Source organism: Schistocerca cancellata, chromosome 5 (genome assembly GCF_023864275.1).
Source record: "Schistocerca cancellata isolate TAMUIC-IGC-003103 chromosome 5, iqSchCanc2.1, whole genome shotgun sequence".
Lineage (NCBI taxonomy): Eukaryota > Metazoa > Arthropoda > Insecta > Orthoptera > Acrididae > Schistocerca > Schistocerca cancellata.
Genome location: NC_064630.1, coordinates 756,791,718 through 756,810,735, shown reverse-complemented (window position 1 = coordinate 756,810,735; position 19,018 = coordinate 756,791,718). Strand labels below are relative to the sequence as shown.

The 19,018-nt window shown below is 41.2% G+C and overlaps 1 protein-coding gene across 3 annotated transcripts in view; it reads left to right on the top strand.

Annotated features, from left to right (window-relative positions):
* LOC126188125 (RNA-binding protein Raly-like) overlaps nucleotides 1-19,018 on the top strand; it is a 441,123-nt gene that overhangs the window by 364,880 nt on the left and 57,225 nt on the right. For all 3 annotated transcript variants that reach the window (XM_049929600.1, XM_049929601.1, XM_049929599.1), the window contains exon 5: nucleotides 2,857-2,874. In XM_049929600.1, the coding sequence (XP_049785557.1) occupies nucleotides 2,857-2,874 (18 nt within the window). The remainder of the gene's footprint in view (nucleotides 1-2,856; nucleotides 2,875-19,018) is intronic.

Here is a 19,018-nt window from a genome sequence, read left to right as displayed (position 1 = left end):
ATCCCTTTTAATGCGATGTACTGTGTAAAATCTTTCCGTCTCTACCATCTAACTTCGTTAATAAACACCTGTCAAAAATCCTATGGATGTAAGCATACTGGTGTTACTGCAGGGTTGTAATGACGAATTTTGGTGCTTACGAAAAAGCACTGTTAGCTGTAAATGTGTCACGTGATTTGGAAAGCTATTTCCATTTTCTAGCTCTTGCTTTCAAGATTTCTTTAAGTAGGCTTTTGGCCGTAATCAGTTCGCCTGGATGTTAAAAGCTGTTCACGCATTTTATTGTTCTGTAAATGATCTTTAATTGGAATTTGTTGTTTTTCGATATATGATAATTTTTAAAAATTTATCTGCAAGCCAGTTTGTTTTGCTACTACTTACGGTATATTAATCTGTAATCAGCTATACTGCATTTGCAGACTTTTTCAATTGTTCCATCATTATGACTACGTCATCAGCAAAACATGAAATGCGTTTGCATACCTTTCTACATAGTTCCAATCCTGAAAACTTTAAACACATTCAGAAATTTTAATTCCTTGTGCCACTTCTGTATATTTTTTACAGTACACAGTTGAACAAGCGTGCCGAATGTCCCTCTCCCTGTCGAATTTCTGTTTCGATTTCTAGGGGCTCATAGAAGCATCCTAGGAATTTCATTTTGGATTTAGTGTTGGCGTTTCTCTTGTAATTCCTAGTAATGTTTAGTGAGCTCTCATTTCTATCAGAATGTTATTTATATTGAACATTATCGCCATGCAACAATGCGTTTGCGAGCCTATTACACTTATTCTTGTACTTGAAACAGACATGTGTTTAAAACTAAATATGAAGCAAACGCTAAAGCCATTGATTTGTTGTTAGTGAGCACCACAAGATCATATTTAAGCATGGACTTAACTCTGTCTGTCCTTTCCTTACGAAAGCACAGTGATGGATTTTTACTGTGATATAAAAGTAATACCAGGCAACTCTATGTCATTCCAGATAGTTATTCAACATTCCCAGTTTTCTAAAAGAATAAAAGTGGTGACTCGCTGAAAATCCCTTATATACGAAAAAACTTTTGCTTTCGTTTCTGTATTAGCTCGTAAATTAAGCTTAAATTAAGCTCCAGTTGTCCTTCAGCACCAAAACTTTCGAGTCCGTTAGACCACTCATTTTTCTGTCGTAGGTAAGTGGTCAATCACACGCTTCAAACAGGTGGATCTTACCCTTATCACTTTAATGGGATGGAAATCATGTTACTAGTTGTGACGTACGATGCGTCTGAAAATTCGGTGAATTGTCTCAGAAAATAAAGGGAACAGTTGTTTCCTTGAAAGTAATCAGCATCCTCAGAAAATAAAGGAAACGTAGGTTTCCTTGAAAGTAATCAGCATTAGCTACAACACTCCTCAAATATCGGTAGTAAAGTTATTGGAAACGTTCAGCTAACGCTTCTTGTGGTCACGCAATGTTCGATACCTATCCACAACGAATGCATGTTTAACTTTCTCGCTCAGTGCAAGGTGATGGATCTTCAGGACCCTAATTATTCTCCAGAATTGGCGTCTTCAGATTTTTTTTTTTTTTGTTCACCCACCGTAAAATAGTCCTGAACGTCCAACGTTTCACAGACTTGTATGGTAACAGTGCTTCGAGCGATTCTTCAAGAAGCATTTCCTGACAGCTTCGAACAGTATTACAATTGAGGTTAGAAATGTCTTGTGGAAAACGGAGATTACTTTGATCGCCAATAAAGGTATTTAGCTTTAACTCTTGTTTCCTTTATCTTCTGAGGCCACTCATCGAATTTTTCAGATGTACCTTATATAAAATCTATTGTACTTATTGGAAAAATACAGTTTCATTTGCTGAGTCCCAGATAAACTCATACGTAAGGATAGAGAAGGTTAACCAATGATGTTCATATCTCGTGAAAAATTGAGTCTCAATGCGCGTTTCTGTTGAGAGATAACGATTTTGAGTGGAACAATGTTATGGCCTCAGTTCACTTAATTCTGTTGACCTGTTGAGCCACAGTTGCTAATAGTTCTGAAAGCAATTTTCAGGTTACATGTACGTACCAGAAAATAAGAGGAATTTTAATTTTTATACGTCTTTCGCTCCAATTACCATTAGAGCTATTTCAATAAAATATGTTAATTCCGTTCATTTATTTGCCGATAGCTGTCAGTACCAAATACTCAAAATTTTCGTATTCGTTTTTTAGGAATTACTCCTCGGGTAATTATATTTGGTACCAACAACCAGTATTTATTTTTACCTCACTTTGTGGTTCGAATGTGATCTTTAAGTACAATGTCGGCTCTACCCACACCGTTCCTTACACTATGTTGCGTAGATGTCCATTTCGGTTTGAATTGTTAACGGTATTCAAGAATATACTCGTATTTCACTTTGAGTGACGGGGAGCTGTGTAACATTGTCTAATATTATGTTTGTTGAGTAACGAGAAAATTTCTTGAGGGAACTGTAGACCATATTGAATCAGGAATGAAGCTAAGTTCAGTGCAGTAAAAGATAATTTTGTGCTAATAATACCAAACTAGAGCCCCCATACATTGTTAAAAAAGTGAGTTTGTAAGAAATTTGTGCTTTTTCTTTATGTAAGATATAAGTTTAGCTGCAGTAATAAGAAACATACAAAACGGAAATCAAAAAGTTCCTAAACTTAAGATGTTGATATTATAATTTTTAATACTGTAGAGTACCATGTTTCTGAAAGCACAATATGCTTTACATGAAAATATTCTTGTTGCTCAGCATAACTAAAGTTTTAATGATTTATAGTAAGTAGTTTAACATAATTGCTACACTTATCTAATAAAAGCATTTTCTTTCTTTTTCTAGGGACTACTACTATGACAGGTAAGAAGTAACGAGGGCTATGGTACACCTTTGACCAACGTAAGTTAGGTATAAAAAGAAAGGTAGTATGTCAGTAAATACAATTCTTGGTATAGTTATTACATAGCATTTATCCAAGCACAGGCTACTCCATTTCAAGTTGAATAAAAAGTGAGAAAATTTACATCATATTTTTTAAAAATAATAATTTAATAATTATTACTTTGAATTAAAATTATCATTATTATTATGGATAATAATTATTACATAACTTTATAGTAATAAATTAATTGTAATTAAATAATTTTTATATGTGGCAGTTATTGTAAAAGAAAATAACTTTCGTAAAGCTTTCTTTTAAATACGTATTTACTAGTTTTCGAGTTAAAATCCGGTAAATTTCGCGTTATTTTCCGAACACGGCAATTTATCTGCCGTTTAACTGAAGAATCTTATTGCGGATTTCAGTGAACTACGATTCATTTTGAAGTTGAAGTATATAACGATAATTTAACAATAACTAACGCAATTTATAAAACTCTTTTATTAATGCACTAGCTGAAAAAGACTTGCTTCGCGTGGTCTTTCTTTTCATTTGTTTTCTGAATACATTCCAGATCACTCATAAGCATTTGAGAAATTTATAAAAATAATAAAAGTCTGAAAATTTGGCAATGCTATGATCCGGCACTAAGACAGTCTTCTCATTTAATCGAAAACACGGAACTGAAGTGACGTTCTTAACTGCTCATGGAAGTGACGTTCTTAATTGCTCATGGAAGTAGCACAAAGTGATGTCATTTAAAAAGCAAAAATTTTACACACTCTCATATTTTGTAGAAAAAATTGTGATTTTGTACGTTCTCTCAGTCACGTTGTAATTCCGGCAGAGGCATCTTTAGTGGTGCTAACTTGTAGTGAGGAGTGAGTGCATAATGATGTGAATAGGAGCACATGTCCGGAAACGTACTATTTCCGTTCTATGACGGTTTCTATTCAGACATTTGGCTAATCCACATCTGCTTGAGGGATGGAATTACGCGTAACGCAGGGCATTACTAGGTAACAATACGAGAGGAAACATAACGAAACATCTGTTTATCATTTAGACACGTTTGTTTGCGTTATCACTTAAACATTACGTGCTGACGTTATTCCAAAACAAAAAAGAACCCATCGTACTGTACGTACAGAACAGTAGTGGTGCATTTCAACAGCGGCTCGATGTCGCGACGACCGTTAGAGACATTGTTACTACGAAACATGTGCTGGTACACGCTCTCCATCCCACCTGGTGTCCCTCTAGTTTATAGTGCAGCTGCCAGAATTCGTGTCAGCAGGTCTTCCTCCGCCTCTAGAGGAGTCTCGTAGCAATGCAGACGTTGACATCACGTGACCGCATGACGTAGTCTACAAGTCCTAAAAGTTTGAAACGGGATTCTCTGCATAACCTATAGATTGTGCAGGAAAACAATTTTCATAAAGATCAAACTTACATGGGCTTCAACCCTTTTTTATCACACAATCACGCCATTTTTAATTTTTATGTAGCCCCTTGTCTGAAACATGGAAAAAAAAATTCAGTAATTAATACGCTGGTGTCCAAAATAAAAGCAACAATCTGCTATTTCCCCGTCCTGAGACTAATTCACAATACAGGGTGATTCTAAAGAATACCACAACTTTAGGAATTTAAAACTCTGCAACGACAAAAGGCAGAGCTAAGCACTATCTGTCGGCGAATTAAGGGAGCTATAAAGTTTCATGTAGTTGTACATTTGTTCGCTTGAGGCGCTGTTGACTAGGCGTCAGCGTCAGTTGATGCTAAGATGGCGACCGCTCAACAGAAAGCTTTTTGTGTTATTGAGTACGGCAGAAGTGAATCGACGACAGTTGTTCAGCGTGCATTTCGAACGAAGTATGGTGTTAAACCTCCTGATAGGTGGTGTATTAAACGTTGGTATAAACAGTTTACAGAGAATGGGTGTTTGTGCAAAGGGAAAAGTTCTGGAAGGCCGAGAACGAGGGATGAAAATGTAGCACGCATCCAGCAAGGATTTGTTCGCAGCCCTGGAAAATCGACTCGCAGAACTAGCAGAGAGCTGCAAATTCCACAATCAACTGTATGGAGAGTCCTACAAAAAAGGTTAGTTATGAAACCTGAATGTCAACTACCCGAGGCGATGGATCGGCCGCCAGGCAGCCCGTGACAGAGCACTTCATCACTGGCCTCCAAGAAGCCCTGATCTTACCCCCTGCGATTTTTTCTTATGGGGGTATGTTAAGGATATGGTGTTTCGACCACCTCTCCCAGCCACCATTGATGATTTGAAACGAGAAATAACAGCAGCTATCCAAACTGTTACGCCTGATATGCTACAGAGAGTGTGGAACGAGTTGGAGTATCGGGTTGATATTGCTCGAGTGTCTGGAGGGGACCATATTGAACATCTCTGAACTTGTTTTTGAGTGAAAAAAAACATTTTAAATACTCTTTGTAATGATGTATAACAGAAGGTTATATTATGTTTCTTTCATTAAATACACATTTTTAAAGTTGTGGTATTCTTTTTGAATCACCCTGTATAATCAGGCAAACTGTCTGGTATTATGTTGACCACTCGAACACCTCTTCATGAAATTGTACAGGTGAATCAGCAAGATTTAACTGCTGTCAGGTATCGTGAGGAGACCTTGGGATCTCATGCGCGGTTGTTGCGAGATGCTGTAGTGCCAGACTTACTGCTGACGGACGATAATGCTCGACCTCATAGAGCACGGCTGGGTGATGTTTCTTTGGAAACGGAAGATTTTGCACGCATAGCGTGGCCTGCGGGCTCCCCCGATTTGAATCTCATAGAGAATGTCTGGGATGCACTAGGCAGATGGGTTACGTCAGCATCCACCAGCCGCTCTTGAAGACTTGTGAGCGGCTCTGCAGGAAGAATGGGCGTTATTGCCTCAAAATGAGAGTGCTGACATCACTCACAGCATTTACCGTCGTTGTCAGGCCTGTGTTGGTGCCACTGGTGGTCACACCCCATACTGAGCACGTTGGTCAGTTGTCAGAATGCATGTTGCAGTCGATTACTTCTGTATTCTTTACTTCTTTTTACTTTAGTGTCACCTGTTTATACTGTTTGGTGGCAAAATAAATGCAACCTTACGAAATTTCCATCTGTTTCTTTAATTTTGGACGCCAGTGTATTTAAGTTCACGCTGTACTTAGGTTGCGTTGGGCAAACGATAAACAATGGCCTCTCCATGAGTCATGGATGCTTCTATTTAGTTTTTAGTTTTTTTCTGGAGCTCTCCGTTGAATATATCATAAATAGTTCAGTAATACTTTTTTAAAATCAAATGCTAAAGAGAATGAGATTTTCACTCTGCAGCGGAGTGTGCGCTGATATGAAACTTCCTGGCAGATCAAAACTGTGTGCCCGACCGACACTCGAACTCGGGACCTTTGCCTTTCGCGGGCAAGTGCTCTACCACTGAGCTACCGAAGCACGACTCACGCCTGCTACCCACAGCAGGAGAGCTTCTGTAAAGTTTGGAAGGTAGGAGACGAGATACTGGCAGAAGTAAAGCTGTGGGTACCGGGTGTGAGTCGTGCTTCGGTAGCTCAGTGGTAGAGCACTTGCCCGCGAAAGGCAAATGTCCCGAGTTCGAGTCTCGGTCGGGCACACAGTTTTAATCTGCCAGGAACTTTCATATCAGCGCACACTCCGCTGCAGAGTGAAAATCTCATTCTCTTTAGCATTTGATTTAAAAAAAGTATTAGTGTTATACCATGGCTGTGTGTGTCGCCGTATAGGCGCATGACCTTGAAGCGGACTTAGCCGCTGAGCGAGGCAGCAGCTCGAGTGTGCGAGAGAGAGCGCAACACGGGCCCTAGTATTACTAGGCCCGTCTTGCTGGAAAATCAAACTTGCGATAACGCAACCGGAAGCGATAAGGCGAAGGAAGTTTCAAATGCTAAAGAGTTTGGCATAATTTTTATTGCCTTTAGAATTGAGTGTTTCCAATCTGGGACCGTACAGCGTTTGTACCACGGTATGACATCCACGCTGTCATTTGTCAAGCCATAACGTGAGTGAAGAGTACGCCTTCGAGAAGAGAGACCATGCGCATTTAGTGAAACTGTTTTATGTGAAGGGCAGCAAGTGCAGTGCTACACTGAGAGAGTATCGCCGACTAAAAAGTTTGAGGGGAGGCCCGAGGTCATTAAATGGTTTAAAGAAGGTGATGACGAAATTCTAAAACACGTGTAAGGTTGACGTGGCACATGGAAGAGGAGGGCGTCCTGTTCCAGTGGAACTTAGTGACAAGGTTGTCGCAGCTGTAACTGACCATGCAGCACGTGCACCGGGCAATGTTAGTGCTCGTACATTGTCACGATAATTGTCCATCTCATGGTCAACAATGCGGAAAGCTTTTCTGTCTGTTTTATACTGTTATAGTTGGAGTCACGAAAGATGGGGTTCGAGTATAAGCTTCTTCTGCGCACCTACGTCACGCATACTCCGACAGCCAATAAGCGTTCAGTAGTGTTGTGACCGTCCTGCTGTGAATGGCGTAGGTAATGCGAGCGTTAAACGCAATCGCAGCGAGCTGTTTAGTGAATTTCGATTCCAATTTGTAGCGATTTGCCATCGCTGATTGTAGTGGTAAGTGATAAATTCTGCAGAAGCAAGCGAGAGACGTACTTTTCAGGATACACGGTTTCTTCAAGCTGAAAGCACAGGCAAGCGCTTACCTGTCGCTTGGAATCGTCAAGAAGGCAATCCCCGTCCGTGCCTAAACAGGCGAGAACCGCAGCGTTCGTGTATCGGACTATAGTCGTAGAAGATACAGACGGTGCAGCAACTGAAACTGCATGAATCGCAGTCGTTCGGTTTGTGGCACGGGTCGAGGTTGATGACATGTCGCCAGGCAATATTCTATGGAGTGACGAGGCACACATTACACTACAGGATGCAATGAACTCAATGAACTGCCGAGTTTCGTGTTCTGTTGAACCGCATGGTATTGTGGACGAAGGCCATTCCACTCACCGTATGTGACTGTGTGGTGTTGACTCACAAGCACCTTTACTCTCAGTTCGTTCTTCTTTGAAGAAAATACACGCAGAGATCCTGGCAGGTGTATCGTGACAACTGCACGTTATCGAGACCTCCTTGTGCATCGTGTGATCCCTGCTTTGGAAGAGGACAACTGTGTGGAAACCACTGTTTCCATACAAAACGGAGCACCAAAAAGTGGTTCAAATGGCTCTGAGCACTATGCGACTTAACTTCTGAGGCCATCAGTCGCCTAGAACTTAGAACTAATTGAACCTAACTAACCTGAGGACATCACACACATCCATGCCCGAGGCAGGATTCGAACCTGGGACCGCAGCGGTTGCTCGGCTCCAGAATGTAGCGCCTAGAACCGCACGGCCACTCTGGCCGGCTTGGAGCAGCATCTCATGTCGCTCAAAAAGTGAAAGATCTGCTTAATGTAACCTTCTACAAATCTGTTATCTCCAGAGGTTTTCCAGATGCGTGGTCTGCGATATCATCTGACTATTGTCTCTGGGGATATCTAAATGACCGTGTTTACCAGGGACACGTTCAATCCCTACCTGATCTGAAGGACAGCATGCTGGAACACGATGCTCTTATTCCACCGGAACTGCTGCTAGCAACTGTTGATCACGTCGTTTTTCGGAAGCTAACGTCTTCGGTGCTCATATTGAACAAACTGTGTAAATAACTGTTTATGATAAATTAACATTATGCCTTGTTTTACCTTTCCTTCCAATGTCCCGTTCATAATCCATTACGTATGCAAACATTTCTATATGTCTTCCTGGCATTCACAGCGCCAGATTTGCACCTGGTAGCCAAAAGTAGAATTACTTTTTTGTGCAAATCGGCTCCGCATTATAATATCCACCAAGGTTCACTGCCATACTATAATCGCGTCCTACGGTGGGCATGTGTAAGTAGATTCTCCGTTATTACAACCACCTGGTGTTTATAATTTACCATCTAACAGCTATGTTAGCGATTTCAAACGCAAAATAACTAGCTACAATGCTTCCACAGATAAGTATTTTCGACTTCTCTGTTGTTACTAGGAAGACAAATATCGTTGTATTCATGTGAGACAGTTGAACAACAAAAACAAAAAAAAAGCAGAAAAGCTAACTGAGAGAGGCATGTGAAGTGAATTACGTTGCGCATTATTGTGAAAATTTTTATTTATTTCCAGATTTTACGAGAGTCGTTCCATAAGTAATGCCCCACGTTTTTTCTCACAACATATTTACTGTCAAGAGTCAGAATTTGGTGACAATATAAATCAACATGTCTTGTCCATGTCGTATTTTTCTACGTAGTCTCCATCACGTTCTATGACCGTACGCCAACGTTATGGAAGAGCATGTATTCCCTGCTGGTAAAAGCTCTTATCCTGTAGACGTAGCCATGTTTTCGCTGACACTCTCATCATCTTCAGAGTGTGTTCCCCATTGAAAATCTTTAAGGGGCACAAAGAGATGGAAGTCCGAGGTTGCCAGGACTGGACTGTACGTTGGATGAGGCAATCATGTCCAACCCAATTTGGTTCTCAGATTTCCTGGCCGAGAAATGAAGGGCAAGTTGTTGAGTTGTGATGCACCGGTCTGCACGAATAATGGCATCCGTATGATTTAGCATATGTGGAGCAGTGGCTTTGACGGGACTTCCCGAGCGTGGCTAATCATGGAGCTCTGTTTTTGCCTTTCCTGAGGCTATAACGTTTTTTACCCATCGCCCAACTAAGGAGTATAGTTGCAGCATCGCCATACACTGGACACAAACGTTTATGGATGTTCATTGCGCTTTTTTTCTGCACACAATAATTCAATAACAGAACCCTACTTGTAATGTGAGTCGTATGTGGACGACATTTTGATGCTGTACTACGGCTCTGCCATCTGCCAGACCGGTTCGAAATTTCACCGGCGCACAGAACAAACATCAAATCTGAAGCACCAACAAGTTTGTCTATACAATTTTGGTAAATATTTTTGGAATACAGTGATCAATAGATTATTATATTTTGATTAAAATTCAGTCTTCATCACACCATTTATGTTTTAATGATATAGGTAACCGGTTTCGGTATTTTTTCCATAACCATCATCAGACCCATGGCTCCCTTAGGATGATGGTAGGCGGAGAGGGAGCCATGGGTCTGATGATGGTTATGTAAAAATTACCGAAACCGGTTACCTATATCATTAAAACATAAATGGTGTGATCAAAACTGAACTTAAGTCAAAATATAAGTTTGTCTATGTATATTAATGGCTTTTTAAAAAAATGTGGGGCAGTAATTATTGAACGATCTCTTATTTGATCTTGAAGTGACTGCAAAATCGATATACAGTTTTCATGAGCTGTAAATTATTTCACTTCCCTTAAAGGAGAGCGAGTAGTGGAGATTTCTTGCGTAATATTTCGTCAGACTTCCTAAGTGTGAGTAAGTATCCCTCTTGACCACAACCTACGAATATCGTTCGTATTACAGAAACAGATTTTTGTGGGACTGGGTTCAACTTTCAGGAAACGAGTGTCTCCTACTTGTCTTAGAAGAAATGTGATAGCTATCGTGAATGACCCAAACCATTACGCCTGCGGCAACAGTATTGTTACAGGAGCGACGATTATGAATTTGTTTCAGAGAAATTACTTGGCATGGTTTGTATAAAGCAATCAAGTAACGTAATTGAGTTAAATTCGCAAATGAAGCACGTAGTATTACTTATTTTGTGAAAATTAATTACTGTAACTTTTTAATGCAATTATGCTTTCTACAGTGACAAGCAACTGTTGCAGAGTTCTCAGTTTGGCGTCGTGCAGCCCTCGTTGGGATATATTACTTCGTTGTAAGCTCTGAAAGAGTCTACATCAAGCCAAAGCATATGAATCAGCGATAAAAAATAAACTACAGCGTGCTAATCCTAGCTGTCTTGCTGTAGGATAACTGTTTTTACACCTAACAACTTCCGACAGAGTTTCCCACTTCGCTTTCGGTGACAATATTTTTCCTCGTGATGACAGGCGCGCTCTCTGTAGCGTCATTACATCTCGCAAAACACGTGGCGCTCCAAGATGGGAACCAGATGCCCAGACGTAGAGAGAGCGGATGACATTTATGTGTGAGTATAAATAACGGATGAAACCAGCTACCGAGGTCGAGAGGAAAAGTGCACCTGGCGACACGGTGCTTAAAGCAGAGAAAGACAGCGTTCTGTGCCAGCGAGCTTGTCGCGGCCGGTCTAGTAGCTGAACCCCAGGCTCCGATGGGGTGGCTGTGGGTCATTTAACATCGCTATGGAATATTATTACTTTATTTTTCTACTTACGTAAGGTGCCACGACAAAGCACTCATTGTAGAAATTGGACTGTCGGCATTTCTTCACACTCCTAGACCAGTCGCCGTTAACGAAGACTAAAGTACAACAATCTGCTGTTGAAGGTAGTCTAACCTGATATAGTTAATGAATATTGCAAACATTCAACCCGAATTCACCTGAGAACAGGAGCTTAATTTATGCTCAAGAATTATTACGTTTTTGGAGAACGAAAATCTTCCCTACAAAAATCATGGTTTCAGCAACCAGCTGTGATGCCAGACCCAGCTCGCTCTGTTCCTCCATGTCAGCCATTGTCCTGTAAACAATGCCGCTCAAATTGATACCCTGCTCCTTGACTCCAGAAAGGCATTTGACACCGTCCCGCCCTGCCGTGTAGTGATGATCTTAACGAGTAACGGATCATATCTGCGACTGCTTTAAAGACTTCTCTGCACTCGGAACTCAGCATGTCACTCTTAATGGATAAAAACCGACAGATGTAGCAATTTACGGAGTGCCTTAAGGAAGAGTGATAGAACCGCTGCTATTACAGTCTATGTGAACGATGAGCAGAAAGCGTCAGAAGCTCTTGAAGATTGTTCACAGATGATGCGGTTGTCTACACTCCTGGAAATTGAAATAAGAACACCGTGAATTCATTGTCCCAGGAAGGGGAAACTTTATTGACACATTCCTGGGGTCAGATACATCACATGATCACACTGACAGAACCACAGGCACATAGACACAGGCAACAGAGCATGCACAATGTCGGCACTAGTACAGTGTATATCCACCTTTCGCAGCAATGCAGGCTGCTATTCTCCCATGGAGACGATCGTAGAGATGCTGGATGTAGTCCTGTGGAACGGCTTGCCATGCCATTTCCACCTGGCGCCTCAGTTGGACCAGCGTTCGTGCTGGACGTGCAGACCGCGTGAGACGACGCTTCATCCAGTCCCAAACATGCTCAATGGGGGACAGATCCGGAGATCTTGCTGGCCAGGGTAGTTGACTTACACCTTCTAGAGCACGTTGGGTGGCACGGGATACATGCGGACGTGCATTGTCCTGTTGGAACAGCAAGTTCCCTTGCCGGTCTAGGAATGGTAGAACGATGGGTTCGATGACGGTTTGGATGTACCGTGCACTATTCAGTGTCCCCTCGACGATCACCAGTGGTGTACGGCCAGTGTAGGAGATCGCTCCCCACACCATGATGCCGGGTGTTGGCCCTGTGTGCCTCGGTCGTATGCAGTCCTGATTGTGGCGCTCACCTGCACGGCGCCAAACACGCATACGACCATCATTGGCACCAAGGCAGAAGCGACTCTCATCGCTGAAGACGACACGTCTCCATTCGTCCCTCCATTCACGCCTGTCGCGACACCACTGGAGGCAGGCTGCACGATGTTGGGGCGTGAGCGGAAGACGGCCTAACGGTGTGCGGGACCGTAGCCCAGCTTCATGGAGACGGTTGCGAATGGTCCTCGCCGATACCCCAGGAGCAACAGTGTCCCTAATTTGCTGGGAAGTGGCGGTGCGGTCCCCTACGGCACTGCGTAGGATCCTACGGTCTTGGGGTGCATCCGTGCGTCGCTGCGGTCCGGTCCCAGGTCGACGGGCACGTGCACCTTCCGCCGACCACTGGCGACAACATCGATGTACTGTGGAGACCTCACGCCCCACGTGTTGAGCAATTCGGCGGTACGTCCACCCGGCCTCCCGCATGCCCACTATACGCCCTCGCTCAAAGTCCGTCAACTGCACATACGGTTCACGTCCACGCTGTCGCGGCATGCTACCAGTGTTAAAGACTGCGATGGAGCTCCGTATGCCACGGCAAACTGGCTGAGGAGTGTATAAGAAAGCAGCATCGCCAGTAGACAGTATCGATGTGCAGAATGAAATGAAGGGGTCGATGGATGAAAGGTGTAGGCTCTGGCCTTTGACCCTGAATGTAAATAAATTATCCTATTACACATACACAGGAAAATAAATCCACTACTGTACAACTACACTACTGATGATGGAGTACAGTTCCAGAGCCATTGTAAGTGGAATAACCCCATAAAACAAACAGCAAGAAAAGTAGATTTCATATTGAAGAATCTTAAGTAAATGTAACTCATCCACGAAGGAAGTGGCTTACAGAGTACGTGTTCGACCGATTCGTGAGTACTGTTCCTAAGTCTGGGACTCTAACCAGATAGAACTGAGGGAAGAGATAGAGAAGATCCCACGAAGATCGGATCGCTTCGTCACGAATTTGTTTAGTCGGCGCGAGAGCGTTAGAGAGATGCGCTATAAACCACAAAGGCAGACATACAAGACAGGCATTGTGCATCACGGAGAGTCTTAAAATTGAAATTTCGAATGAGCACTTCACGGCTTTACTTCCTCCCACATTGATCTCGCGATATGACCAAGACATGAAGATTTGAGCAATTCGAGCCAATACAGAGGCTTATCGACAATCATTTTTGCCCCGCGCCATTCCCGAGTGGAACAGGGAGGGACGGATCATGTAGTGGTACCAGAAGCCCGTGCCGCTATACACGTTAGGTGGCTTGGGGAGTATTTTCCCGCCGTATTAAGTATATCAGAAAATTGTGAAAATGTGTGATAAAAAGCCTCTTACAAAATCAGTCGTTTGTTATTCTTCTTGTGTTTGGGAAATTCACAACGCTTCCTTAGTCGAAGAGACAGAAATTATTTATAAAAGAGTTATTCGTGGTGTCATAGGTTGGCCCTGTCATGTCGAAAGCAATATTAGAAATATTTAAGCGGAAAATGTTTAAATAGCCTTACCACAAAAAATCTTGGAGTCTGCGTACATTATGTCTCAAGAAACAAATTATAGTTAGAACATAATTTTTATTATTGACTCTTCGGCCTCACTGGACCAAGCGATGTAAAACAAGGGATAAATGGTTCAAATGGCTCTGAGAACTATGGGACTTAACATCTGAGGTCATCAGTTCCTTAGAACTTAGAACTACTTAAACATAACTAACCTAAGGACATCACACACATCCATGCCCGAGGCAGGAATCGAACCTGCGACCGTAGCGGTCACGCAGTTCCAGGCTGAAGCGCCTATAACCGCTCGGTCAAAATAGGGATATTTTCATTGTGTATTTCTTTCAGCTTTTCTTTGTGTCCATATTAATTTCGTTCTGCCAGAATGGGCTCTTTTCCGGTCTTCAGAGCAAGTTGTTAACGTCATCTTGGATTTTTCTGCCAAGCCAAGTGTACAGTCGTGAATGTTCAGTTTGAAAGTTTTCCTGGCTGGTCTTCCGTGTTTTGTTATTCTGCTCTTTTGAGGTCGTCTTTTACTGCAGTGATCCGTTTTATTGTTTCAGTTTCAGCTTTAATGCGGGTTTCGTAGAATTCGAACACCAGTCTAGTTAATCGGGTAGATTTCATTCTTCTACTGTGCCAATTGAACTGTAGCCTGCGTTTTTCTCATATCCGGGTAAATATTGGTATATTTCCCAGTTACTTTATTTGCACAAGGTCTGTATGTTTATTCTTTAGTAAAATTTGGACCTAAAATTCTCGTTAACATTTTTCGTTCTCTGTTTTGAATTCCCCATAAAGTTACTCTGTGCTCTAGTATTACAGATTTTCAGATTTTTTTTTCAGATGCAGATATTTTCAGATGCATTTTTGTTATTTTGTATGCCTGAAAGCTTTTTCCATTTTGTGACAACAAATTTCGTAACTAATCATTTTTCGGCCAGTTTTCAAAATGGTTTCACCTAAATGTGTGAATTGAGAAATTCTGCCAATTTTCCCGTGCATAGTTTTTAGAAATTTAGTGTAAATATAGTTGCTGTGTTTGCAAATGGTATTTGGAGCCTTGCGTTTTGTTCTGTTTCTATTTATTTTTGCGCGGGATCGCTGTCCTAACAGAATTGCCAGGTCGTCTGCAAAACATGAGCATTCTATCATAATATTGATTTTTCCTGATTTGATGGCTTCGTCAGCTTCAAGACTCGATTTCAGTTTCCTCCGAAGCAGTCCATCCTCTTGTCTCTCTAATGTTTTAATTTCTCCTGAATTTTATCTTAGATTCTGTAGCATGTAGTGTTTGACTATTAACTGCTTCATTCTTGAGGTCCAGATCTTCTTCTTTCAGAATTTGGAAGAGATGCTTAAGATACACTGAATCATAATCTTTTTTAAGAAATCTGTTAATATCGGGATTGTCATCGCCCGCCATGTGACAACCACTGTCGGATAGATTCTCCTCCAAACTTCTTCACGCGCTACAACCGTATTTGTGTTACTCTTCCATGCTCCTTGTCTTTACAATTATTTTGTTTTATCGTGGAGTGCGTTCGGGAATCTCTTTGCTCCACTTATGCGCCTGGCCTATTTTCAACATAGCAATACTAACGTTTTTTATTCTTTCCTAATAACACTCGTAATGCTCGCTGAGCAATTTTTAGTTTTTGACTTTAAGATAACTGAACTCTCACCTATCGGTGAAAGTGGAGATCGTCATGGATTGTAAAATTTTCATTTTAAGCGCATTTGCATGACCTTTCGAGTATACTAAAAGCACCTCAGGGCAGAATCAACTTTCTGGTATTTCTAAAGTATTTCTCTGGTTGTAAATTCCTTGACATCAGCTGTATTAGATCAAGAAACACTGACCACCACTGACATAAAAAAATTTGTGCCTGACCGGAACTTGAATCCACAACTCGCACTTCTCGCGTACTGTCGCTTAACAACTTGGCTATCCGTGCATTATTCTTGGACCGACCCAGACTTTCTTCATTGGTCATACCGTCTTCATTATTCTCTCGTATTCCACTTGCGAAATAGTTGGCAAATTTAGTGATGTCGAGGAATTCGCAGTCAGCGAAATAATTTAAAAATATTTCGTACGGCTGTGGATTGTCATTCGTGTCTGCTTTTACAGACATTCATTTAATTTTTGTTGTTTCTTTCCTATTCGTCCAGTCCTTGTCAAGAACTGTCCTTAAATAAATAAAAAAGAATAAAAAGTTTGTCATCCGGTTCTATATCTTGTGTTATTTTGTATCGTTTCCTTTTCGGTGTGAAAATTTCATGACGTACTTCAAAAACTGCTGTTCTAAATCCATCCATTAGTTGTGAAAATTCGTCTGACGATAAGCGGACGGAACTATGTCAGAACCGGACGTTGTGGCCGTGCGGTTCTAGGCGCTTCAGTCTGGAACCGCGTGACCGCTGCGGTCGCAGGTTCGAATCCTGCCTTGGGCATGGATGTGTGTGATGTCCTTAGGTTAGTTAGGTTTAAGTAGTTCTAAGTTCTAGGGCACTGATGACCTCAGAAGATAAGCCCCATAGTGCTCAGAGCGATTTGAACCATTTGAACTATGTCAGAAACAAAGCAAAGTTAGTTCAAATATGTCTGAAAATATATATGGCTTCTATACATTTCCTGCTCCTGAGACAGAATTGCATCAATTCTTCCAGTCGTCCAGTCGAAGCTGCTGAATTAGTGTGTATGTCTTTCATTTACGCTGAAGTAAGTTAAATCAATGCACTGTTTCATATCAAGCTTAAAAAGTCTTCAAGTACCACGTGATTCCGAGAGAGATGGTAATTTACGCTTATTGTGCCCCTGTATAAATTCGTTAGCGATTTTCAGGTGATGGTCTGTGCTAATTCGGCTGCTTTTTTGTGTCGGCCAATAATGAACCATTAATTCACTTCAATAAAATATCCTTTTCGCAGAGCCGTGTTTAGTGTTGATTATTAATCGCCATCGATTTCGATTCACTGAATGTCATAGTTCACAATGTCCTACGGTTATGAGATAATATAATTTGCGGTTGCATATTAATAATTTGCAGTTGCGCATTAAGTCGATGCCTATCACATGAGCGTGTTGATGAAGTCTTGAATGCATCGAAGTAAATAGCGCTTAATAAACAGTCTTAAATACAGCTGTCTGAAGAGAATATCACAATAGTGAGAATAAAAGGTGTGTTCTACGCTGCACGTGTGTACCACCTGCGTACACAACTACTTTCACCAAGATGGAGCATGTGATAATCTGGTTCGTCTACTTGATTCACATTAATATTTTTTTATTGCGATTACCGATAATTTGGTCAATGTTTCTTACTTTGCAGAGGATGGGTGTACAGATTTTATGCAGTGTCTGTCTCTTTTCTAGAGTAGCAAAACACTGGGAACGTCGTCTCAGTCCAGTGAAAATTTGTTTTTTCGCAGAGAGAAATGCCGAAATTGTCGTTTAGCGACATATCGTCGTGTATGTAATAAATAGTGCTAAATAAAGAATCGCTCTTGTGATTATATGTGTTCTTTAAGATGGATGCATCATTGACAAAAACCGTCCGGCTGTTCTGCTCTATCTGGCGTTTGGAAACTTCTCTACAGCTAAGCTGAAATTTCACGATTTTAGCAATTAGTTATTGATAAATTTTATGATACCCCGTCCCCTTTATTTATAGTATTTATTACTTTTAATGTCACTATTTACTAAATACAAGGTGAAATTTCGTTTCATTGTTGGTTCATCACTTTTATATTTGTTCAGTTTGATACCATATTAAATTAACAGTTGCCTTATACAAGTTATGATGTTCTTTTCTTTTTCTGTTGTAGTTACATAGTCTACTCAGTGCATTCTGGACGGGTTTCGCGCCCTCTGCAGCTAGATTTCCTTAGCGCTAGAGCCTGCGCATTTTGGGCAGCTGATATTTGCCATTTGTCATGTACATACTGCTGTAACCCGAATGCCATCATGATGTATTACCGTATACAAGTCAACTTTTACTTCTACAACTACTTTGCGTGAAGGCCACTACACTTGGCACTGGATATGCGCACCTGTAACACTATAGTGATGGTATCCTAAGTCGGAACATGCGATTATTTGTGTTCTTAAGGTGGATATCTCATATGGCAAGAGCTGTTTGGCTATATTCAACGTACATAATCAGCATGTGATTGACAAGTTTGTGCCCTTGTCACACAATGTTTCGGCTACAGTTGTTACTTTCCTGTGTTTAAAATATTTTTGTAACCACTAATACAATTTTTACGCTCCATTACACCTTCTTAAGAAGACAACTTTAAAACTGTCGAAAGCTACGTCACGGGTTCCAGGAAACCTTTATCTGCAACTGGTTGGCTGATACGTTGAACCTCTCAATGTTTCTTTGTCACACAGCCTTTATCACACAACCAGTATACCCCACTCATGATTCTATGAAGAATCGAACTCTCATTTCCATGTATAAAGCATCTTCAGACGTCTGGTTACTAAACTCATTCTCAAACACTGGATGAATGTATCAGGTAATTAGCGCTCCGTTTTAAGAAAAGCTAGTTTTTCATGCATAATGAATTCTAAAGGAGCGAAACACAAGGAGAGTTTTTCAGCTAGGAACGTTTGTAAATGCAAACTTTCTGGTGGGAAAACACAGCACATAGTTTTAATGGGGTAAATGGTGCGTACAAAGCAAAACCAGTTATTATTGGTGACTTATGAAATAGATAGTTAGCTGTCATTTGAAACTGGAAATCAATCTATAATGTAATGAGGGATAGCATTCTAAAGTCGAGGTCCTCCTGCTGAAAAGAAGAAGACAGCATTGAGAAAGAATGGGAGAGAAAGGATAATGCTTCGAAAGGCAACATGCGTTTCTGTTGTGTTATTAGAAAAGAGAATTCAAGGATAGAATGAGGGACTGTTTATCTCGATAAGAGGTCAAATAAGAGGGCTTGTGGAAATCTTTGTGC